A 21,890-nucleotide genomic window follows, 5' to 3' on the forward strand; every position below is an offset into this window, starting at 1 on the left:
GCCCAGAGCCGGCGCAGCGCAGAGGGAGGAAGTGGGCGGGGCCGTACGAGACGTTAGCCAATGAAAAGCCTCTGCCTGCGCAAGCCTGTCTGCGGCCATATTGACAACTGGCACAGCATTGAGAAGCAGACGGGTGCGGCGTCCACTTGCAAGTGGGAAAGGCCGGACGCAGGGAAGGGTTCCACGTCGCAGAGGGGACTGGCTTCCGCCAGTTTGGCTTCACAGTGGGCGGGAACCCTTTCCCACAGTCGCCTGGGAAAGTTGCAGTAGGGGCGTCTAGGGGCTTGGGTAGGAGCGCCGAGGGCCATGTGAGCATGCGCAATAGCCACGTTTTCCCTTTGGCTTTTCAGTTCGCTTTTAGGTCTGGAAGGGTGTGTGTGCGCTGGCTGTTCTTGTGAGCCAGGGCGTGCATTCCAGTAAGAAACTGCATGAAGCTGCCCATGGAAGCTGCTGACCAAGTTTTGCTGAGTCCATGGTCCCTCGTGTGATTGACAAGCCTATCCCGTGCTAGCTGCCCCACTTTGGTGTTACTTAACTTGGGAACTTAGTTTCCAAAATTTACTTCACTTAGCATTAAGGTAAAGTGATTAATACTTGACACATGGCACTCATCCTTACTACATCACACATCATATATTTCTAAAACAACCACTTGGAATGCCGTGGTTATTTTTATAGTGCCCCTCCCCACCTGTCATTTTTATATGTTCATTAACATTGAATACATGTCCCGGTGTAGGCACCGAGGACATAACAGCTAATGAAACGACCCTCACTCAAGCTGAGCTTATAAGCTAGCGAGGCTCTCAGAACTTTTAGTTCCAGTGCTGTGTGCACGGGGAGCGTCAAACAAGGGCTTTCTTTATCTTCTGCCTCCCATCTCTTCCACTTCCCCAACTCCACCCCTGTCTAATCCAAGAGCAGACAGTCCGGAAGGGAAAGAAGTCAGACTAATTAGAGTAGGCTGGCAGGAATTGTGTCTCCTGCCTCGCCTACGAGAGTATTCGGAGAATGAGTCCAGAATCTTTTGTAAGCTGTTCTTGCGATAGACGCTTTTATTCAAGCATGAATCAAAACCCGTATGGCACGGTGCACCATGTGCCTCTCATCAAAGCAGTAGCAATAAAAATTAAGAAACAACAGATTTAGTTTGCACTGTGGGTACTCCAGTGCAAGACTGGTTAGCATCAAACAAAAAGTATTATGGCTTATGCAAATACATGTGTATTTATGTGTGTATATATATATGTACATGTCATATATATGATAACCAACATTGAAAGAGGATGGACACTTCTATATTGGTGTGTACTAAACCTATGAGATTATATACACATATATGAATATATATCACATATGATATATCATATATAGGGAGTGTTTTGCCTATATGTATATGTATTTCTGTGCACCACATGCTTGCATGGTGCTCACAAAGGCCAGAACAAAAGTACCAGATCCTCTGGAACTGGAGTTACAGATGTTGTTAGCCACCATGTGAGTGCTGGGAGCCAAACCCTGTTCAGCCAGTGCTCTTATCTGCTAAACTCTCTTTCCAGCCTCTTCGCCTACCCCCTCCCCCACGAAGCTGTTGTATTTTCCTGTACAATATTTGCAAGAACGTTTCGGAAATTCCAGGCCATTTTCTTTAGTGATACTTTTTTTCCCCCAGGAAATTGAAAATTTTTTAACAATTACTGTTTGAGAATGGGAAAATACTTAAAACTACAATAGCAATAGCTTTCGGTTATTAAGAATATGCTATGTATCAGAGATATTTCTTTGATTCTCAAAACATCCTCCGGTAAGAATAATTACTTTTTAAATACGAGAGTTGTAGACGGTTTAAGCGTTTTAGTAACGCTACACAGCAGGCATTTCAATATAGGTAGCTTTTTCTTACTTGTCTTTGGCATTAGCTATAGGATACAGAAGAATAGAAAATCCATGTTGCTCTGTTGCATGTATCAAAGGTATGTTTGAAAAGCAACTGCTTTTAGAACTTCCTAGGTAAATAGTTACTTATCTTAACCCTCACAGTTATCCACAGTTACAACATTCCTCCCATAGTTTACAAAATGAGGTTTTAAAAATGTGTGTGTGTGTGTGTGTGTGTGTGTGTGTGTGTGTGTGTAGCTGCCACATCCTATGTGCTCACCATCTTAGTATTTAGTGATGACTTTAAATGCTCATGTGGTTGCCTAGTAGCCACCCTCTACTTTGGTTTGGGATTTTGACACTAGACCGGCAAGGTAAAAAAAAGAGGCTCGGTGGTCAGGTGCTGCCCCCTGCTGTCGGTATGCACTATCTGCATTTGCTGCCTGGTCTTTTCCCAGGATTTGTTTTTGTGTGTCTTGTCTTTTCAGTACTTGTGACATTTGTTTTCACTTGGCTTAACAAAGACTGTGGTAGTTCTGTTTTCAGTTGGATTGGAAGATATTTCCAATAACTCATAAATCTTTCTTCTGTGATTTAAAATAACATGGTGTAACTAAAACCACTCTGGTTTTATTTTTGCCATTGTCGTTTTGAGACGGTCTTGCAATGTTTCTCTGGCTGGTCTGGAGCTTGCTATATGTATACACCAGAGTGGCCTAAAACTTCTAGCAGTCGTGCCGTCCGTGCCTCATGATTCCTGGGATTCGGAATCCCAGCTCCACAATCTTATTTTGTTCATATTGAATTTCACCACTGAAGGCAAACAGAGTGAAGACTGCGGAAACTAGAAAGACAGGGAAAATTCTTGTGTGTCTTTTGGTAGCTGTGAAGGCAGTGAGTGGTGTAGATTCTTCTAGATCACTACCAAGTAGTGATGACGCTGGAAACTCCATGGAAAATCTGTGAGTTTTAAGCTGTACTCTGTTGAAGGCTTTATACTAAGCATCACTCATTCCCATTAATTTTCAAACATAGAGAGGCTTATTTAGCAATATTCTGCCTTATTTATTAAGTCCAGTATAATTTAGGCTTTAAAACTTATTTTTCCTGTTCTACAATTAAAGGATCTCAGATGCTATATTTGGTATAGAGTACTCAGCCTGAACGCATGACAAAACGTTTTCGGTTCTCATTGCTATATCTGTACTCCTTTGCCCCGTCAAGACTAACTCTACGTTCTCCACCGTGACCTGCTCTACACTCTTCCTTGGCTCTCCCCCACAGCGCGTTGTCTGTGCTGTGTGATAGATAGACCACTGTCTATCCGTGGCTATCAGCGTTTACCGGTCATTGATTCTTTCTCTTTACTCACTGTCAAGTCACTGTTTACTTCTCAGGGTGTCAGTCCTCACAGCTCAAACACAAACTCCCCCTCGTGAAGCATCTTCACCTATGTTTCTGATAGCTTACACCCTCCCCCACGAGCTTCCACTGTACGTACCGCCAGCATGTCCTTTGCCTAGTACTTCAATTTTTTTTTAATTTTTTATTATTAATTTATTCTTGTTACATCTCAATGGTTATCCCATCCCTTTGATCCTCCCATTCTCCCCTCCCCCCCATTTTCCCATTATTCCCCTCCCCTATGACTGTTCCTGAGGGGGATTACCTCCCCCTGTATATGCTCATAGGGTATCAAGTCTCTTCTTGGTAACCTGCTGTCCTTCCTCTGAGTGCCACCAGGTCTCCTCCTCCAGGGGACATGGTCAAATGTGAGGCACCAGAGTACGTGAGAAAGTCATATCCCACTCTCCACTCAACTGTGGAGAATATTCTGACCGTTGGCTAGATCTGGGTAGGGGTTTAAAGTTTACCGCCTGTATTGTCCTTGGCTGGTGCCTTAGTTTGAGCGGGACCCCTGGGCCCAAATCTGCCTATCATACCTAGTACTTCAATTTGAGGATGCAAGAATGCTTGGACAGAGCTGGTTTTTGAGACTTGCTTTGTAGCCCAGGCTAGTCTTGAGCTCTATGTTGGAACTGTAAATATGTACCACTATTCCCAGATGCCTTCATTTTATAGAGGGAAACAAACAAGCAAAAAACAAAAATGAGGTGTCTGTTTTTTCTGTGTTACTTTTACACATTTGCTCAACGTGGTCAAGCATAAACAAGTCTGAAAGAATTGGGTACATATTTTAAAAATCCCTAAGGTATTTTTTTTAACTAAGAAATCCATGTGTTTTTATTTTTGAAAAACGTTCTATTTCTGACTTAGCTAGCCAGTTTGCAGTAGGAGCATGAATTGATATGCCTCGTGCCAGGTCAGGTCTGACTTGGGTAAGTCAGTTCCTTTTCTGTACTTCAGTTTTCTATGAATCATAGGGAAAAGGTTATCAAGAATATTATCTTGGGGCTGGAGAGATGGCTCAGAGGTTGAGAGCACCGGCTGCTCTTCCAGAGGTCCTGAGTTCAATTCCCAGCAACCACATGGTGGCTCCCAGCCATCTATCTATAATGAGATCTGATGCTCTCTTCTGGCCTGCAGGTACACACTGTATACATAATAAGTAAATAAATAAATCTTTTTAAAAAAGAATATTATCTCTAAGTTTTCTCATGAGATCATCCTGTGACAATTAAAATCCATCAAAATGTCAAAAAGGAGTTAAATCCTCCATTTAATACAACAGCAACAATCATTTAAAAACAATTTCTACAGAGTTCTTCATGGTGCCTTTTGTAGTAATGGCTCCCAGAATATAATTTCAGAATACATACCAATTATTTCTGATCCTTGTTTTTTTTTTTTTTAATAAATCAGGAAAGGTCAATATCCATTTCAGTTTCCTGCAGTTTTTATTTTTTTTAAACAATGGCACTATTGACATTTTGGACTGTAAATGTTCCTTCCTGTGGGTGGCATCCTGTTTCTGCAGGGTGTTAGCAGAGCATCCCTGCCTGTTACCCACTAGAAGCCAATGACCCTATAGTTTTAGGACAATCAGAAGTCTTTCACTCTCCTGCTGTCCCGGGAAGGACCCACATGCTACTGCTCTTGATTCTGGTCGTAACATAAGGAAAACTTTCCCCCCATGCCTGGCGCTCCTGAGATCCTGCAAACCAAAGAAGAGGAGTCCCTCGAAGCAGGAGCCCACTTAGGTGGCACCTACCTTGATTTCCACACAGAATGGTCACATGTCAGAGAAGAAGTGATGGCATCTATCTACATCAGAAACCTTAAAAGGACCCAGGAGAAGGTGCTGGAAGCTCAAACCATTGTTGGCAATGAGAACTCTGCTGATGCCAGGGTCTCACCCCTTCTAGGAACACTGACCAGTGGAGCTTTACTGAAATGTCCTACTGCCACTGGAGCCATAGTCCCCTTGCTGGTAGCTTCATCCCAAGGCCCTCCACTAACCTCACTCAAGCAACCTTCCAAGAGGTGAGACTTCTAATGGCGACAGGTCCCGGGACGAGCCAGCAACCCCTCCCGGAGGTATCTTTTGTACACAGATTCTCCTCTGCAATATCCACATGGCCATTTCATGCAGCAGGAGAGCTCCCTCGGCTGCTGTGGTATGGTGGACGGTGGCCCGGGAAGTTCTGTGCACGGGCAGCACCACTGTAAGCACACATGAGAGGTCATGCTTGAACAACAGATAAAGAAGAGGAAGAAGGAACGGCTGAAAGGGCCGTTACCAATGACAAAGACTGGCGTGTAGAGTCATGCCAGCTCCTAAATTCACTGTGGCTCGGCCTGAGGTGGCAGACTGTTCTCAAGATCTGTAACAGCTGAGCCTGTCTGTTGAAAGCTGGAGTGCTGAGGCAGCTCCTGGTCTGTAACTTTCACTGCTCAGGCCACTAAATGGGTTGGTATAACCACGGATTGTTTGGCAGCTCTCCTGTGAACAGATTAAGCAAAATGGAAAGGGAGCGGATAGAAAATAAAGTTTCTTAAAAAAAAAAAAAAAAAAAAAAAAAAAAAAAAAAAAAAAAAAAAACAAATAATAATCATGATAATAAGTCAGGAAGAAACTTGGTTTGAGAAGCTGCATCAAAACCCAATCCGAGCCCAGTTCAAATGCAAAGACAATTCCCTGAGACTGTTGTTTCCTGTGCTGAAAGGTTAAATCTAGATTCTGGGCTGCACATTGAATAGAGCTGTCTGGGAAATCATTGTGTTTCTGTGCTTGAGAAACACATCGTATTCCTCTACTGGCATTTCCTTCCCACAGCAAACCTGGTAAAACCATCAAAAGGGTTCTGAATTCTCTGTGAGGAACCTTATCCTTGATCTTAGGGACTCAAGTTCACTAGGAACCTGAACCATATGTGGCTAGCCCTTGGTCAGAGTGTACAGCTCCAGATGTCAGCAGAAAGAAGTGGGGCCAGTTCCTGTGGTTTTTCTTCTTCTTCTTCTTCTTCTTCTTCTTCTTCTTCTTCTTCTTCTTCTTCTTCTTCTTCTTCTTCTTTTCTCTCTCTTTCTCTGTCTCTCTCTTTCTGTTTCTCTCTCTCTCTCCTTCTCTTTTTGTTTTTGTTTTTTGAGACAGTTTTCTGTGTAGCCATGGCTATTCTGAACTTGCTTTGTAGACCAGGCCGACCTCGAACTCACACCTACCTCTGCCTCCTGAGTGCTGGGATTAAGGGATGTGCCATCACACTTGGCTTCTTTTCTCTTTTTAAAGTCTTCCTATATAGAACAGACTTTCCCAGAACTCACTGCCCCGCTGCCTCAGGGTCCTGAGTTGGGATTACGGTGCTCCACCATGCTAGATCTATGGCCCTTCCTAGCAAAATAAATAATGAAAGGAGCTCTCAACCTCCAGATTAGATACTATGAAACACAAAAGCAATTTAAAGTCACCTGTTCAGTGGCACACAGACTCATATAAGATGTCTAGTGAGCATTTCTCTTGTCTTTCCCAAGCCTAAGCATAGAACATGCCTAGAAAGACAACATTTAACTTTGTGATAGAACTAAAGTTGACTTTTCCACTCTTTGCTATCATTTTTCTTATTATGATTATTACATTTTGTGTGTGTGTGTGTGTGTGTGTGTGTGAGAGAGAGAGAGAGAGAGAGAGAGAGAGAGAGAGAGAGAGAGAGAGAGAGAGAGATCAGAGGACAGCCTTTGGAAGCCAATTCTCAACTATGGGTTTCAGGGATCGAACTCAGATCATCAGGGTTGAAGGCAAGTGCCTTTCCCCACAAAGCCATCTTGACTGCCCTTTTAAAGTTTCTTCCAGCTTTTAAAAATCAATGATATACTTTGATATTGGGAAATTTCGAAAACTTAAAAAAATAACTATTATAAGACAAAAGCAATAAGGTATTGAAAGCCAGAACATTGATGGAAAAGAAACTTTGGGCCACTCTTTGTCTCTGATAAAATAAAATAAAACCAAGCAAATAGGAAAACAAGTATAAATACAAAACAAAACACCAGAAAGGCACATAGGACCAGGCCTCTGGAAATCACAACATTTGGTTATCAGGCCAAAGAAACTGCTTGCAAATGGCAGTGCATGAGAAGAGCTGAAGGGCTGCTGAAGAGGCTTTTCTGCAGTAAAAGGTTGCTTTGTACCACTTGCTGAGGCACAACAGCACACAGTTCAGCTGTTAACCACTCTTGAAGGCTTCAGCAGAGATGCCCTGTGCAGGCCAAAGCACAGAACATCCTGTATAAATGACCCTGTCCACCTACACCTGTACAAGATGCCACAATTTACAAATCCCTGTGAAGAAAACAAAGAGCCCTTGTGCCATTGTTACAAGAAGATAAAGATAATAGATGTACTTAGTGTTTTGTTTTTAATAGAGTTAACATTTTTGAGTGAGAAAGATATTCTTCCCCCAAAACATTGTATTTGGGTGAATTAAGAGATAGATAAACCAAGCTCCTTATCTGCGGCTCTAAATATTTCACATTGCAACCCATTGTTTCATCTAGCAATAAAATGTCACCAAAACAGTAACAAGTAGAGAGCCTGCCTATTTCCCCTTAATAATTAATGTGGGAAGAAAACACCTGCTTGCCGAGGTCTTGCAAAAATGGTTTTAATATAGGGTCACAGAAAATGCAAAGGTTTTATGGCCCACTATAAAACAGCTCTTTGTCTTTTTCCACTAATTCCTCAGTGTCACATTTAACAAAACAGAGAAACTTCAGATAATAGCAGTGTTTGCAGTTTAGACTTGCAAGTCATAAATAACATACGGTTTTGTTCACCTAGAGATATTAAGGCAGCTTATCAATGTTTACGCCCTTCCTCTTTGTAATGATTGCTAACCCAGACAAATGGAGCAAATGGAGATTTCTCTCTCCCTTGTCTTCTCACACGGACAGAGTACACATTCATAAGATTCTGTTATCAGCATCCACGGTATAAAGAGCAAGGTGTCACCTAAACAGGTGCTTGCTACTTGCAAACCTCTGTTTCAGAAGATGCACCTGCTCTGCGCTTTGCTTTTGTGGCTCTCTCTTAGCCATGGCCTCAGCGCTAACTGTCCAGGCCGATGCAGCTGTGATGCTGTGCAGTCTGTGCAATGCTACAGGCTCCAGGAAGTACCGCCAGGCATTCCTCCCACCACCAAGAGACTCTACATCAGCCACAGCAGAATCCAGCACCTTCAGGTGAGCATATCATTCTCCATTGAAGTTGCTACGGTTTTATTCTTGGAGCACGGTGTGGGGTGAACATGGGGATTTTTTTTTTTTTTTTAACTTGAATCATCCTAATTGAAAATTGCTAATTCTCAAGTTAAGCTGTTGTACTCCCTGCTTGCTGTGCATAAGCAAGGTGCTCTATGCCTCTAGAGATTTCTTTTTAGGGAACTAGCCACATATACCCAGCTCTGAAAGTCAGAAATTTGTTTCAATTTTTATTCAACAATTAAAAAGCAACAACAAACCAAGCTGTGGCAAAGAACACACGAAGAATGGGCTCTTTCTTAAAGAGCACAGGGCCCTACATGGAACAAGTCCTCAAAGGAAAAGGTTTTATTTTACCCCATAGGAATCAGAACAGAGCGTCATAAGATTAGCGAGATGAACTGGCAGATCAGACTGATTCCTACAAATCTACAGCCAGTCAGGTGCTTGGGCTGTGTGAAAACCCAGAGCTATGTGGCTTTAATTTTATCAAGTTAGGTGCAATTCTCATGATGTGGCTTGATAATTTTCTTGCTTCTGTATCCAGAGGACTCTGGAAACAGTACTGCCAATTTGTCTGACTTTTGCCAAGTATAAAGAAAATTTACTCTTGATTTTTGGTGCTTTGGAAGGCATCAGAAGACAAGGATTCTTTCTTGCTAGATACATGACCATCTTAGACAAACTACTAGCAAATCTCTGTGTCTCTCTCTTTTTTTTAAATTTATTCATTTATTTTTTGTCTTTGATGAAGTGTGAAGGCTGCATTAGATAAGTCCTCTTCTAGGTAGAAAAGTCTCCGGCAATTTCCCTTCAGTGTTCACTGCTACTGCCTCAGAGGCCCAAGAGATAAGGAGCTAGGCCTCTGAGAATTAGAGAATTAGCCCCTTTGCTGAGCGACTTTAGGTGAAGCTGTCTCTCTTCCACATAGAGGCACCTATGCACTTTTCATTTGGCTGAGAATTTTCCACTGGAGTGTCTTAGTTTAACAAAAATGGCATGAGGTTACTATCAAGGCTCAGTATGTCCGAGCATCCCTATCTGTTTGCTTTTCCCACCTACTCTCATAGCACCTAATACCAGAGAGCCACTCTGACCTTGCCTGTTGGGTCTTAGCATTTAGGCAAGACAGCTGGGTAAATGTGAGATACTTAAATATTTGTTCTGTGACCTAAGCTGCCTGCAGAGTCTGGTACTAATCCTATTTTGCCACTTTGTTGTCAATTGATGACTCATCAAATTCTGTTATCGATTGAGTCAATTTGTCCCCCTTTTAGGCGTATTGAGCAGTAACATTGCCATTTCCATGACTTTAACTCTGTCAATTGCCTCTTGGACGGGCAGGTCACATCAGAAAGATTGATGAAAGCACATTGTTTTTTTGAGGAAACAAAAAGCCTCAAGTGACCAAACTTCACTTAGATACATTTAATACAATGTATATTCTACAGTGAATACAATGTATATTCTTTTTAAAATATATTTTATTGATTTATTCATATTACATCTCAATTATTATCCCCTCCCTTGTATCCTCCCATTCCTCCCTCCCTCCCATTTTCCCCCTACTCCCCTCCCCTATGACTGTGACTGAGGGGGATACAATGTATATTCTATTTGTTTAGTTCCAGTTTAACAGAACTAGTGCCCATATATAAAGAAAAGCGTCTTTGAATAAAGCACCTTTGAGTAAAGATTACTAGTAACACGAATTTTTTGACTTAATTATAAACACTACTTTAAGCAGCACTTTAATGGGTTTGTTACTTGTTCATAAGATTTAACTGTTTGGGATTGTGGATGTCATGTTTGAGGATGTTTTAGGATAAAAGCCTAAAAATTCTGCTTCTGCCTTTAGGATAAGAGAGATTTTATTTGTCAGATTTGCCTGTAAAGATTCCTACTTCTCTGAGGTTCATGTTTTTGGCCCATAGCCGTCCTCCTTTCCTTTTGCCTACTTTACACTGTATGTCTGGCCTCTTCTCTGCTTATTGTCCCCCCCCCCCCCCCCCCCCCCCATCCCAAGTCCTTCATCTTCTTGGGCATCTTTGGACTCTCGGCAGATATCTAGTCTATTGTCCCATTCTTGGGGCCCCTTGTTCTCAAAATGCATCTCTCCTCAGTTCCACTTGGCCTCAGCCACCTTAGCCGCATCATTTGGTACATAAAGTCATGTGTCATGCGTCCCTTTCCCACTGTGACCTTCTCCACTCTTCTCCATTTAGCTGCCTCTCTCTCTCTCTCTCTCTCTCTCTCTCTCTTTTTAAAGATTTATTTATTATGTATACAGTATGCATCAGATCACATGATAGATGGTTGTGAGCCACCATGTGGTTGCTGGGAATTGAACTCAGGACCTCTGGAAGAGCAGTCAGTGCTTTTAACCGCTGAACCATCTCTCCAGCCCCCTGCTCCCTCTCTTTTTAACTTGTGGAGACGTGGAGCCCTACGTTTACCCATGCTCTCCCAGATACCCAGTTTATTTCCAATCTCCCTTCTTCCTCTATCCCTTCCCTCTCTGTCTTCCACACTCAATTACCTTCCAGCAAGGCCTCAATATTAAAGGAGGATGCTAACCCTCCTCTGTCCCTCCTGTCCCTGGACAAGTGTGTCCTGCTGGAGAAGTTCACAGAGCCAGGCGGCTTGGAGTCACCTTGAACGCAAAGTATCCAGCCTCATCTACGTCCTGTCCATTGTTTTTTTTTTTTCTTTGTGCCCAGGTTCTCCCTACACTCACTCACAATCTTCTACAACTCCAGTGCAGTTCTGGGCTTCCTAGTCGGTGCTGTTACCCATCCTCAACAGGAGCTCGGTGTTCCATTGTGATGACAGGTCATGACAAACCTCTCTTTCTTCATTCTCCGTGTGTGCTGACACTGCACCCTTCTCGCCTCTCCCCAAAGGTGCTCTGGCGTTTTCCGCCCCCTCATCAGCAGTGGCCGTTCCTCCCTAGCGCTTTGTTCTGAGCCTATTCTATGCCACACACTTGTCCCTTTTATTACAATACTAAAGTCCCCATATTTCTGTTCCTCCTCTCCCTCCCACCCCTGTGATTTTTCCAGACTCTGCCTGTCTCAGCTTCCCCACTTCTTGTTGATTCTGTAAGTCACTACCATCTGACGCCTCCCTATTTGTTATAGATAAAATTCTAAATCCCGGCTGCACACTTCCATTTTCCAGAAATATGTGCTTTCTTCCCCCTGCGAAACTATATGAACACACATCTCCACTTTAACTTTCTGTTCATTTATTTCTCTCTACAGTTCTACCTCCCCTTTCTCATTAGATGTTCTTATGTGACCTCAGTGTACCTCAGTGACGATAGCTCCCCTACCTGAATCTCTAATACAGAGCTCTCCCACATTTCAGATTTATTCAGCTGCCATTGGGCTACTTTGCTTAGATACAAAGGATTGCAAAACAACATTCTTCAAACTGAATTCAGTCTTTCTCCCTATACTTAGAGTCTTCAGTGACTGGCCTCTTTCACTTAGCAGAATATTCTCAAGGTTCATCCCTACTGTAGCCTATGTCAGAATTTCCTTCCACATATCTATCTATCTATCTATCTATCTATCTATCTATCTATCTATGTGTGATACTTATATATGATAGGTTGTTATCCACTGTAGTCATCAGAAATTTGTATTGTTTCTTCATTTTGTTTATTGTGAGCCATGCTACTATGAATACGTATATTTCAGTATTGAAGTTTTTATATGGACATAGCTTGTCCCTTTTCTTTGGTATCTATATAGGAATTTTTTTTTTCATGAAATGGAGACTCTACTAGCATTTTGCAAAACTATCATCCTATTTTCCACAGTGGATACCTGATTTTACATTGCTGTAGCAAATTTGACATTTTCAACTTCCCCACATCCTCGTCAACATTCACTGTCTCCCTTTCTTTTTGGCTGTAGCTATCTTAATGTGTCTCAGGCAGTATCTCATTGCAGTTTTGATTTATGATTCTGCACTGCTTAATGACACTGAATTTTAATTTTTAAAATTTGTTTCTTGGTCATTTGTATAACATTTTTGGAGAAGTATAAGTGCAAATTATCTGCTTATTTTTAAATTGGCTTGTTTGAATCTTAATTATCACATTGCAAGCATTCTTCAGATATTCCAGACACAGACACCACCCCTCCCCACCTCTCGCTTGTTTTTTGAGACAAGGTTTTTCTGTGTATTCCTGGCTGTCCTGGAATCACTCTGTAGACCAGGCTGGCCTCAAACTCATAACTATCTGCCTGCCTCTGCCTCCTGAGTGCTGTGATTAAAGGCATATGACACCACGCCTGGCCCGAAAATGATGTTTAATTGGGTACAGAAAATGTGATGAACCAGAGAAAGATTTGACAGAAGAGGATAAGCCCAACTCTGAGGAGAAGAGAGAGAAAATGGAAGATACTTAAGGGGGCAGCACAGAGAATGAGAGCGAGAGGGAGGGAAGGAGGGGAGGGAGGGAGGGAGGGATGGAGAGAGAGGAGAGAGAGAGAGAGAGAGAGAGCGAGAGCGAGAGAGAGAGCAGTTTTACAGAGAGAGGTTGAAGAGAGAACACATTAGACACAGGTGAAGACACAAAGAACCAGAGAATGAGAAGCCAGAAGATTAGAAAAGATTGCTGAAATTAGCTTGAGACCAAGCAGAGCAATTCAGAGGCCAAGAGAAGCCAGCTTGAATCAGTCAGCTTGGAGAGGAATTTGAGCCAGAACAGCTGAACTGAACTAGCCAGCAAGAGTTCAGAAAGAGCTAGAACGAGTGAGCTTATTCGGCATAAGCCTCAGAGGCTGAAAACATTCTAGAATTAGATGAGATTATATGGAGGCTAGAAGCTTCCAGAACCAGGCCTAGGTTAGCAGATGGCAGACAGGCGAACCAGGTGAATAAAATTTACTCTTACAGAGTCATATTTACTCTTTTGTATTCCTCATGTTTTTCTACCATTATTCCCTAACGCATAGTTACTTTTAAGCTACAATGAAGTACTTGATTGTACTTAATAGAAGACATGAAAACCATGTGATGCCAATGTACCATGTGGCCACTACCAGGGCACCAGGTTCACCCCTGTTTGGGGGTGGGGTGGGTGCAGATTCAGTTCTTTGTGTCCACATCTGCAAAACAGAACTAAATTCACTTCACTATTGTCATTCAAACTTCTACAAGCTCAAGTGATATATTTTCTTCTATGGCAGAGGTCAAATGTGAATATAGTTGTGATAGTAAATTAAAATTATCCTAAAGTACAGTGTGTGTGTGTGTGTGTGTGTGTGTGTGTGTGTGTGTGCGTGTGTGTATTTAAGAGAAGTTCTATTGATTTTTTCTTTTGTTTTTTTTTTTTTTTTTAAAAGACTGGATTTCTCTGTGTAGAAACCTGCCTCTGCCTCCTGAGTGCTGTGATTAAAGGCAAGCACCACTTCACCCATCTGTTATATTGATTTTTAACTGGGTAATTTAATAGTTAGATTACAGATTATTTCTTTCCACCTTTCCCCAGGGCTTTAAGACAGTTTATAGAGACTAAATGTTCCTTTCATAACCAGAAAATAATTTCAAGACTGCTTTAGAAACTACTTGCTGCTTGCTTCATACAGGCCAGAAGCCATCTCTTTGTGGGGTTGGCAGTTTTGTCCTATATTGAACCTATAAAGAGTCCAACTGTAGTGCGTGTGGCTTCTCTGTATATGTGAGACATTTGAACCACAGCCTGCCTCAGACTGAAACCGGAAGCAGAGCCTCTGAGACAGCCAGCAGGAACAAACCTGCTGCCCACCGCACCATTGCTTCTTCTCATTCAGAAGTCTGACTGAGCCACCGGCCTTGCCAAGGCTAGCTCTAGGGCAAAGGCGGCTCTTTCTGTTTTCATGAGCACATCCTTGCAGAGGTCATGGAGTGGGGAAATCTGGTCTGACAAATTCTTTTCCCATTGTCACTCATCCCTTGTGTTCCCCACCCCCAAAATAATAGATGCCCCTTTTTACTTTAGGTATTGCCAGAATTCTACATTCTCTGCTTAAATATATGCCGAAGCCATAGATTCCTAAAAATTATACACTTGAATAAGAAACCCATACTGGCAACTTTTCTACTTGCTGGCAGCATGTTTCAGCAGGCAACTTCAATTTTTATTATTTTATTTTATTTATTTTATTTTATTTTTTTGAGACAGAGTTTCTTTGTGTAACTAGCCTGGCTGTCCTAGAACTCACTGTGTAGACAAAGCTGGCCTTGAACTCACAGAGATCCACCCGCCTCTGCCTTCCAAGTACTGGGATTAAAGGTGTGTACTACTACCACCTGGTAATTTTAATTCCTTAAGCCTTGGTTTTCCTCTCTTAAGAGTCAGTGATCATAATCTGTAAAAATTTAAACAATGAGCCGGGCATGGTGGTGCATGTCTTTAATCCCAGCACTCAGGAGGCAGAGGCAGACAGATTGCTCTGAGTTCGAGGCCAGCCTGGTCTACAAAGTGAGTCTAGGACAGCCAAGGCTACACAGAGAAACCCTGTCTCGGAAAAAAAAATTAAACAATGAATTTTAAGAAAAATGGTGGCTATTTTTATTTTGTTGTTGTTTGAGACAGGGTTTCTCTGTGTAGCCTTGGCTATCCTGGACTTGTTCTGTAAACCAGGCTGGCCTCGAACTCACAGCGATCCACCTGCCTCTGCCTCCCGAGCGCTGGGATTAAAGGAGTGCCACTACATCTGGTTAAATGGTGGCTATTTTAATGAAAAGCCATCAAAACTAATCCATGCTGACTCTGAGAAAAAGAATAAGAAAATATCTCCCATGCTTAGTAAAGGAAAAAAGGCTAGCTACTAGATTCAGTTAGGAACGTGGCAGCACCTATATGAACTCTAGGCGGCTCTCTGTAGAAAGCAGAAAGGAAACCAAATTGAAACTTTGACAGCATGCTTTGTCTAGTCCCCAGATGAGCCAATTGAGCATCTGGCTTCCTGCCATCTCTTAGTTTCAGTGACATCAAATTCCTCTTTTCTGTACGCAACAGGTTGAGAAGTGAAGGTCTGTGTCTATTTCTGACTTTATATGAAAGATAAACACCCAGGAAAGCTCATTTCAGAATGTAGCATGGAAGGTGGCAGGCTGCTTGCTTTTTGGCGAAAGAGGACCAAAATTCACCACTGAGCTGGGAGACCTGGACGTGATCATTTATAAAACACACGTTCTTCTAAAACTGTGTGGACTTGTGTCCAGGTCTTGAGTTCCTTTTGAAACATGTTGCTTATAGGCCTAACACAATAAAACTGGTGTGGCTGACGGAGGGAGGGCTTTGGAGTCCATAGACCTTGGTGAGCGTCTCTCACCTTCAACTTCCTAGTTTTCTCATCTTGATACTAATATTAGCAATAGCGAACTTGGAGTGTTGTTGGGAGGCTGCTGGGAGTGTTTCAGAAAGTGCATGGCAATTGTAAATAGTGAGCAAATGCAAGAAAAAACTTGCCGTGGACAATAGGACTAATTAATGTAGTTGATGGATCATTGAGAAAGCACTAACGTCCAGCAGCAATATATAGCCCAGTGCCAATGTGTATTATGTGAGGACACATGTATATATTTGTCTCTTTGGGAATCTTTTCTTTGGTGAAGTATAAATTGGGGTGGAAAATAGTTAGGCTTATTTTCTAAATTCCTGTATAATAAAATATTTAACATCCCAATGACAGAAGAATCTATGACAGTTGAGCTTTTACTTTTCATGTTTTTCCTCTTGTAATCTTAGTTTTTAGGCTTAGGAAATTTTTTTTTATAGTTTGGTGAGACATTTGTAGGTTGTTTAATTTCTGGCTATTGAAATGCAATAAAAGGATGCTCTAGGGCATGGCGTATTGTGCAACTTGGAAGCACTTCTGCCTAGAATAGCATTGCCTGGCTCTGAAAAAATTGTGTAGTAAGAGTTGACTAATATCGTGTATCTGCCAAGAGTGTGTGACAGAGTATTTTTAAAGTCTTACACTGATGGAAGCTGTATTAGTCAGGATTTTCAAGGGAAACCAGAAAGAGTTGGAGGGGGAAAGTAAGGGTGGTAACAATGTCAATGAATAATAAACATGTATGAAATTACCAATGAAATTTAAGCATTATCTAGACTTGATTTGAAATTATTATTCCAAAGAGTAATTTAAGAAACAACCCAAAGGGGAATCTGAAATGCCATTCGTATTGTAATGATAATGTGTGTGAATTTTTTTTTCACAGAATCATAATTTAATTTTCTCTTTTCTTGTCCACTCCCTTCTGTCACCATCATCACTATTGTTGGCGTTATTGCTATTTCGTAGCTATCTGACTTCACTGGACTGTTGGCTCTGGAAGATTTTATTCTTCTGGCCAGTGGAACAGAGTCTGTAGAAAACGATACCTTCAAAACCCTGAGTAGCTTAAAGACCCTAGAACTTTGGAAAAATAAGTTGCGACAAGTCCCCAGGGCTCTCCCAGCCAACCTTGAAGTGTTAAAATTAAATGATAATTCAATATGCGTTCTACATGGATCAGATTTTGAAGGGCTGAAGAAATTAAAAGTCCTTGAACTGAAGAACAACTTGATCTCTGCCCTGACTCCCAGCATGCTCTTCTCACTCACCAGTTTGCAAAGTTTGGTGGTGGATGGTAACAACATAGCATCTGTAGCTGGACCACTGAGCCTTCCACATCTGAAGTCCATGAGCATGGAGAACAACAAACTCCATCTTGTACCAGGGAATGTCTTTGCTTCTTTGCAGAATTTGCAGCTCCTCAGTTTCAGTGGTAATTTCCTGACTAAAATTCCTACAAATCTACCCAGATCCTTGCTAGCTTTAAAGATGGAGAGAAACCAGCTCAAAGTGGTTAGGTTTCGAGATTTGAGACACTTGGAGAACCTGTCCCAACTTTACCTGTCACAGAACTTCCTGTCTTCCATTGATGGGGCGCAGCTGCTTACCAATTTAACTACTCTCGAGGTGTCCCAAAACCGACTTCAAATGTTGCCTCCCAGGCTACCAGCAAGGTTACAGAAACTTGACTGTAGCGGCAACTTCATTCAGAAAGTGACGGCACCAGAATTCCAGGACCTTCGAGACCTGAAACATCTCTTTCTAGACAACAATGTTGTCAGCTTGTTTGAGGCTGGAGCCCTTCAGAGGTGTTCTCAGCTGTCCAACCTGGCCCTGGAGCAGAATCTGCTGCTGTCCATACCTCTGAGGTGAGTGAAAACTGTCATTTACCGTAGATTCCAGGAGCATTTGCAAGACACTGGGACACACCAGCTGCTTTCGTGGAATCGGCAGTCAGCAAATAAAACTCGGGGTTAGGGACAGATATTTCAAATAGTGGTTTAGAATCCCTAGCCTGTAAGCCAAATCCATAGGGAACTAATTTTGCTGATGGAACAATACAGATAATATCTACACTGACAAACACAATACGCATACACTGTAAAAAGTATGTCTCGATTTCTAAGTATGTGGTATACAAAATTGGCTGACTGGGCATGGGTAGCCACTAGCAAGGACACAAGAAAAAATTGATTGGGGATATTTTTTTAAAATATTTCTGTTTTAAAAAGCATCAAAGTGGTACTTATGTGGAAAAAATTAAAATCTACAATGTAGTTACTTATTTTGACTTACTTATTGGGCGGCGGGGGTGGGGGTGGGGCGCTCAAATTCTTCTCAGTTCTATGACCGAAGAGTTAAGCAGGCTCTGTGTATCCTTCTGTGTCTATGTGAGTGGGTAGTCTATCAGCTATGCATCTGCTTTTATCTTAACTACTCAACCATCCCTTCAACTGTTCAACCATCCTCTTAACTGTTCAACCATCTTCTTAACTACTCAATTATCCCCATAACTACTCAACCATCCCCTCAACTGCTCAACCATCCTCTTAATTACTCAACTATCCTCTTAACTGCTCACTATCTCCATAACTACTCAACCATCCTCTTAACTACTCAACCATCCCCATAACTAGTCAACCATATCCTTAGCTGCTCAACTATCCCCATAACTACTCAACCATCCTCTTAGCTACTGAACTATCTCCTTAACTACTCAACCATCCCCTTAACTGCTCAACTGTTGCTTTAACTATTCATAATCCACTCATTAGTTTACACCTGTGTGTATGTGTTTGTGTGGGGCACACATGTGGCAGTCAGAGAACAGCTTGGGAGAGTTGGTTCTCTCCTTCCATTATGTGACTTTTAGGGAGTGAGTTCAAGTTGCTGAGCTTGGCAGTAGGCATCTTCACCAGCTGTGAAGCCATCTGTCTGGCTCCCCACTATTCAACTTTTAAGAGATACCATGCTGTTTATTATATCCATTTAAAAATCTTAAAAATCTTTTCAGCACTTCATCTAAAAAACAAAACAGAAGGCTTTCTGGTCCTGCCCGTTATCCTTATCAAGTTCCTTATGATTAACACATCAGCTTCTGGCTTCCAAACATTCCTGTGGCTCCCACTTTACCTATTCATGGTTAGTCACAGTGACAATCAGAAAGGAAGGCTTATCTTTGATATGTACAGACTTGTTTTTTCCTAGATGGAAAGGAACTTTTTATTGTATAGTGTGACAGTTGTAGCCAGTTCAAAACATCAGAAAATATTCCACTTTTCCTTCTTTCCTTCCTTCCTTTGTTCCTTCCTTCTTCCTTCCTTCCTCCTTCCCTACTTCCTCCCTCCCTCCCTCCTTCCCTCCTTCCTTCCTTCCTTCCTCTGTCTCTTTTTTGTTTTTGTTTTTGTTTTTTGTTTTCGAGACAGGGTTTCTCCTTGCAGCCTTGGCTGTCCTGGACTCACTTTGTAGACCAGGATAGCCAGGAATTCACAGAGATCTAGCTGCTTCTGCCGCCCAGAGTGCAGGGATTACAGGCGTGAACCACCTCATGCTGTTTCTTTCTTAAACTTCGTAGGCTCCCTAAGACCCTGGCCAGGCTGGACCTCAAGGGCAACGCCATCCAGGACATGGCTGAGAGGGAGCTCAGGGACCTCAAACAGCTCCAGGTCCTCAACCTGAGGAACAACAAGATCTCTGCCTTAGACCTCAAGGCACTGGAGGGGCTGCCTCGGCTTAGGCACCTCTACCTGGAAGGAAACCCCTGGAATTGCACCTGCAGTCTCCTCCGAGTCAGGGAAGTCCTGAAGGCCAAGGGCACGGATGTGAAGGGAGGACAGTGTGCAGCCCCAGCAGAGCGACAAGGGGAGATCTGGATGTCCTCCAAGAAGATCCTGAGACAATGTGAGCATCATTTACACCAGAACGAGAAAAGCAAAGAGGCCAAGAAGAGACCAAAACCGGAAGACTCTTCCAGCATTAGACTCAGTGTAGACGATGACGATGACGATTATGAAATAGATTAGAGATAAGCCTTGCTCCCAGTTTAGAAATTGATTTTTAATGTTCACTCTCTTAAGCAGAAATACATTATCATTTAGATATGCAAACCTTCTTCGTAAGTGTTTTTTGTTATTTTTGAAGATGAAATAAGGATAAAGATTAGCCAAAATGTGGGAGGGAAAAAAAAGTAGATGTTTCCCATTTTGAAACAATTTGTGTTTTAGTCCAAAACCTAGGCAAATAATGTCAAATAAAATTTTCATTTAACCAACTTCCCACAAATAGAGTATTTCATTTTACCAAAGAATCATTGACATTCTTATATGAAGCTGAAGCTGCTGCTAACTAGGTCTACACTACAAACTTCTACTATAAGCAATGAGAACAGATGGGCCAAGTGTGAAAGAACTTACTAGAACAAGTCATAGCAATTCACAGTATCAAAGGAAAAGTGACAAGTTTGGTGAGAACAGTGTGTTACCTTCCTCACAGCAGCAGAATGGAGTACTTGGAGCGTAAATGAGTAATCCACAGGAAGGCTTGGTTCATGGTTTCTGAGGCATAGTGCATGGTTACTTGATGTGAGCATGTAGTAGAGCCCTTGTCACCTCATGGCAGCCAGGAAGGAGAGAGAGAGAGAGAGAGAAGAGAAGAGAGAGAGAGAGAGAGAGAGAGAGAGAGAGAGAGAGAGAAGAAGAGAAGAGAAGAGAGAGAGAGAGAGAGAGAGAGAGAGAGAGAGAGAGATAAAGAAGCCAACTAAATTGACGACGATTTCAACTAACCCCTAACTTCCTCCGCTCCTTCAAAGTTCCGTCATTTCACTAGTGGCATAGGTGGGGTGTGGGGGTGGGGGGGGTGGGGGGTGGGAGGGGTGGGTTGGGTGGGGTGGGTTGGGTGGGGTGGGGATTTCAGCAGTCACTTCAGGTTCAAAGGTGGGAGCAGGGGCCTACCTGAGGGCCTCACACAGAAGTACGCAATGGAGAATGGAGACACCATTAGCTTTCTCACTGCTCTTCTCTCTGGAGATAAAAAATGCCTTCTAGTTCTTTTAGAATCTGTGTTCCTCCCCTCAAGATTTCTACCTTTGGAGGTAGCGGGGAAGGAAGCCATTTGGCCTAGTATGACTTACATGTTTGCCTAGAGGGCAGAAGGCCTTGACAGGCTTTACCAAAGCCAAAAGGAAAACAGAAGAGGAAGTGAAGATTAGCGCTGTATTATCACATGCTGCACGGTGCCTTGAGTTCTAACAGGCAGTCCCCACAGGGCCTTCCTTCGGGTTAAATGCATGCCCTTGAGGGGTGCTTGCCTGTGTATAGAGGAATACACGGTTGGTAGAAGAGCACTTTCCTACCAGTGCACCGGCACAATCTGTTTGTGAATACATTTGAAACCCCATTCGAACTCAGTTTTTGTTCTCACTAGTAAAAAATCATCCATGCAACAGTTAAGGAAGTTTTTTTTTTTTAATTTTTTAACCAACTGCCTCTCATGGCAGAGAAAATAAATAGCAGGGATCATGAAATTGAACAGAGAAGCCACCAAAGGCAGAACTTTATCCATTTTAATATTTAAATTAAACATTCGCACAGATTTACACATTTAAAAATTTGCACTTATATTTTCTTTCTTCAAAATATTTATAAAAATTGAACATTTTTGAGAGGGGCCCTATTTATATATTGGTATCTGGGACTCCCTGGCACACTGACTCTTCCTTCCCCAACATAGAAATACATAAGTAAGAGAATTTATACACAGTTTTCCTTGCTGTTACATGGGTTAGATCGGTAGTTCTCTCTAAAAACAGGTAAGTTATGTGGGATGTGGGGTGAGTTACCCACTCCAATACCTCCTGAATATATAGTCTCAATTCCCAAGCTGCGAGAGGTTGAGAAGGAAGCTGGTCTTTTGCACATGAGGGGAGCGGGACTGGGGGCATCCACAGACAGGAAGAGGCAGAGCCAGGGTTGGTTTGATCATACTTGGCTTGTTTGTTTTCAGTGCCCCTAGCACTGA

General features: G+C 42.3%; 1 protein-coding gene across 1 annotated transcript; it reads left to right on the forward strand.

Annotated features, from left to right (window-relative positions):
- Positions 1–99: 99 nt before the first annotated feature.
- LOC127205288 (nephrocan) lies at positions 100–20,062 on the forward strand. Its single transcript, XM_051164493.1, has 4 exons — positions 100–578; positions 8,323–8,514; positions 16,842–17,743; positions 19,450–20,062. Exons 2-4 carry the CDS (start codon positions 8,326–8,328, stop codon positions 19,895–19,897), a joined length of 1,539 nt encoding a protein of 512 aa, XP_051020450.1. The 5' UTR covers positions 100–578; positions 8,323–8,325; the 3' UTR covers positions 19,898–20,062.
- Positions 20,063–21,890: the final 1,828 nt, after the last annotated feature.

This window comes from Acomys russatus, chromosome 21 (genome assembly GCF_903995435.1).
Source record: "Acomys russatus chromosome 21, mAcoRus1.1, whole genome shotgun sequence".
NCBI classification, from domain to species: domain Eukaryota; kingdom Metazoa; phylum Chordata; class Mammalia; order Rodentia; family Muridae; genus Acomys; species Acomys russatus.

Excerpts from the sequence above, each read along its gene's own strand:
- LOC127205288 (XM_051164493.1), top strand. The coding sequence starts at position 8,326 with ATGCACCTGCTCTGCGCTTTGCTTTTGTGGCTCTCTCTTAGCCATGGC. Across the intron at positions 8,515-16,841 it reads GCAGAATCCAGCACCTTCAG|CTATCTGACTTCACTGGACT; the intron begins GTGAGCATATCA and ends GCTATTTCGTAG. Across the intron at positions 17,744-19,449 it reads CTGCTGTCCATACCTCTGAG|GCTCCCTAAGACCCTGGCCA; the intron begins GTGAGTGAAAAC and ends TAAACTTCGTAG.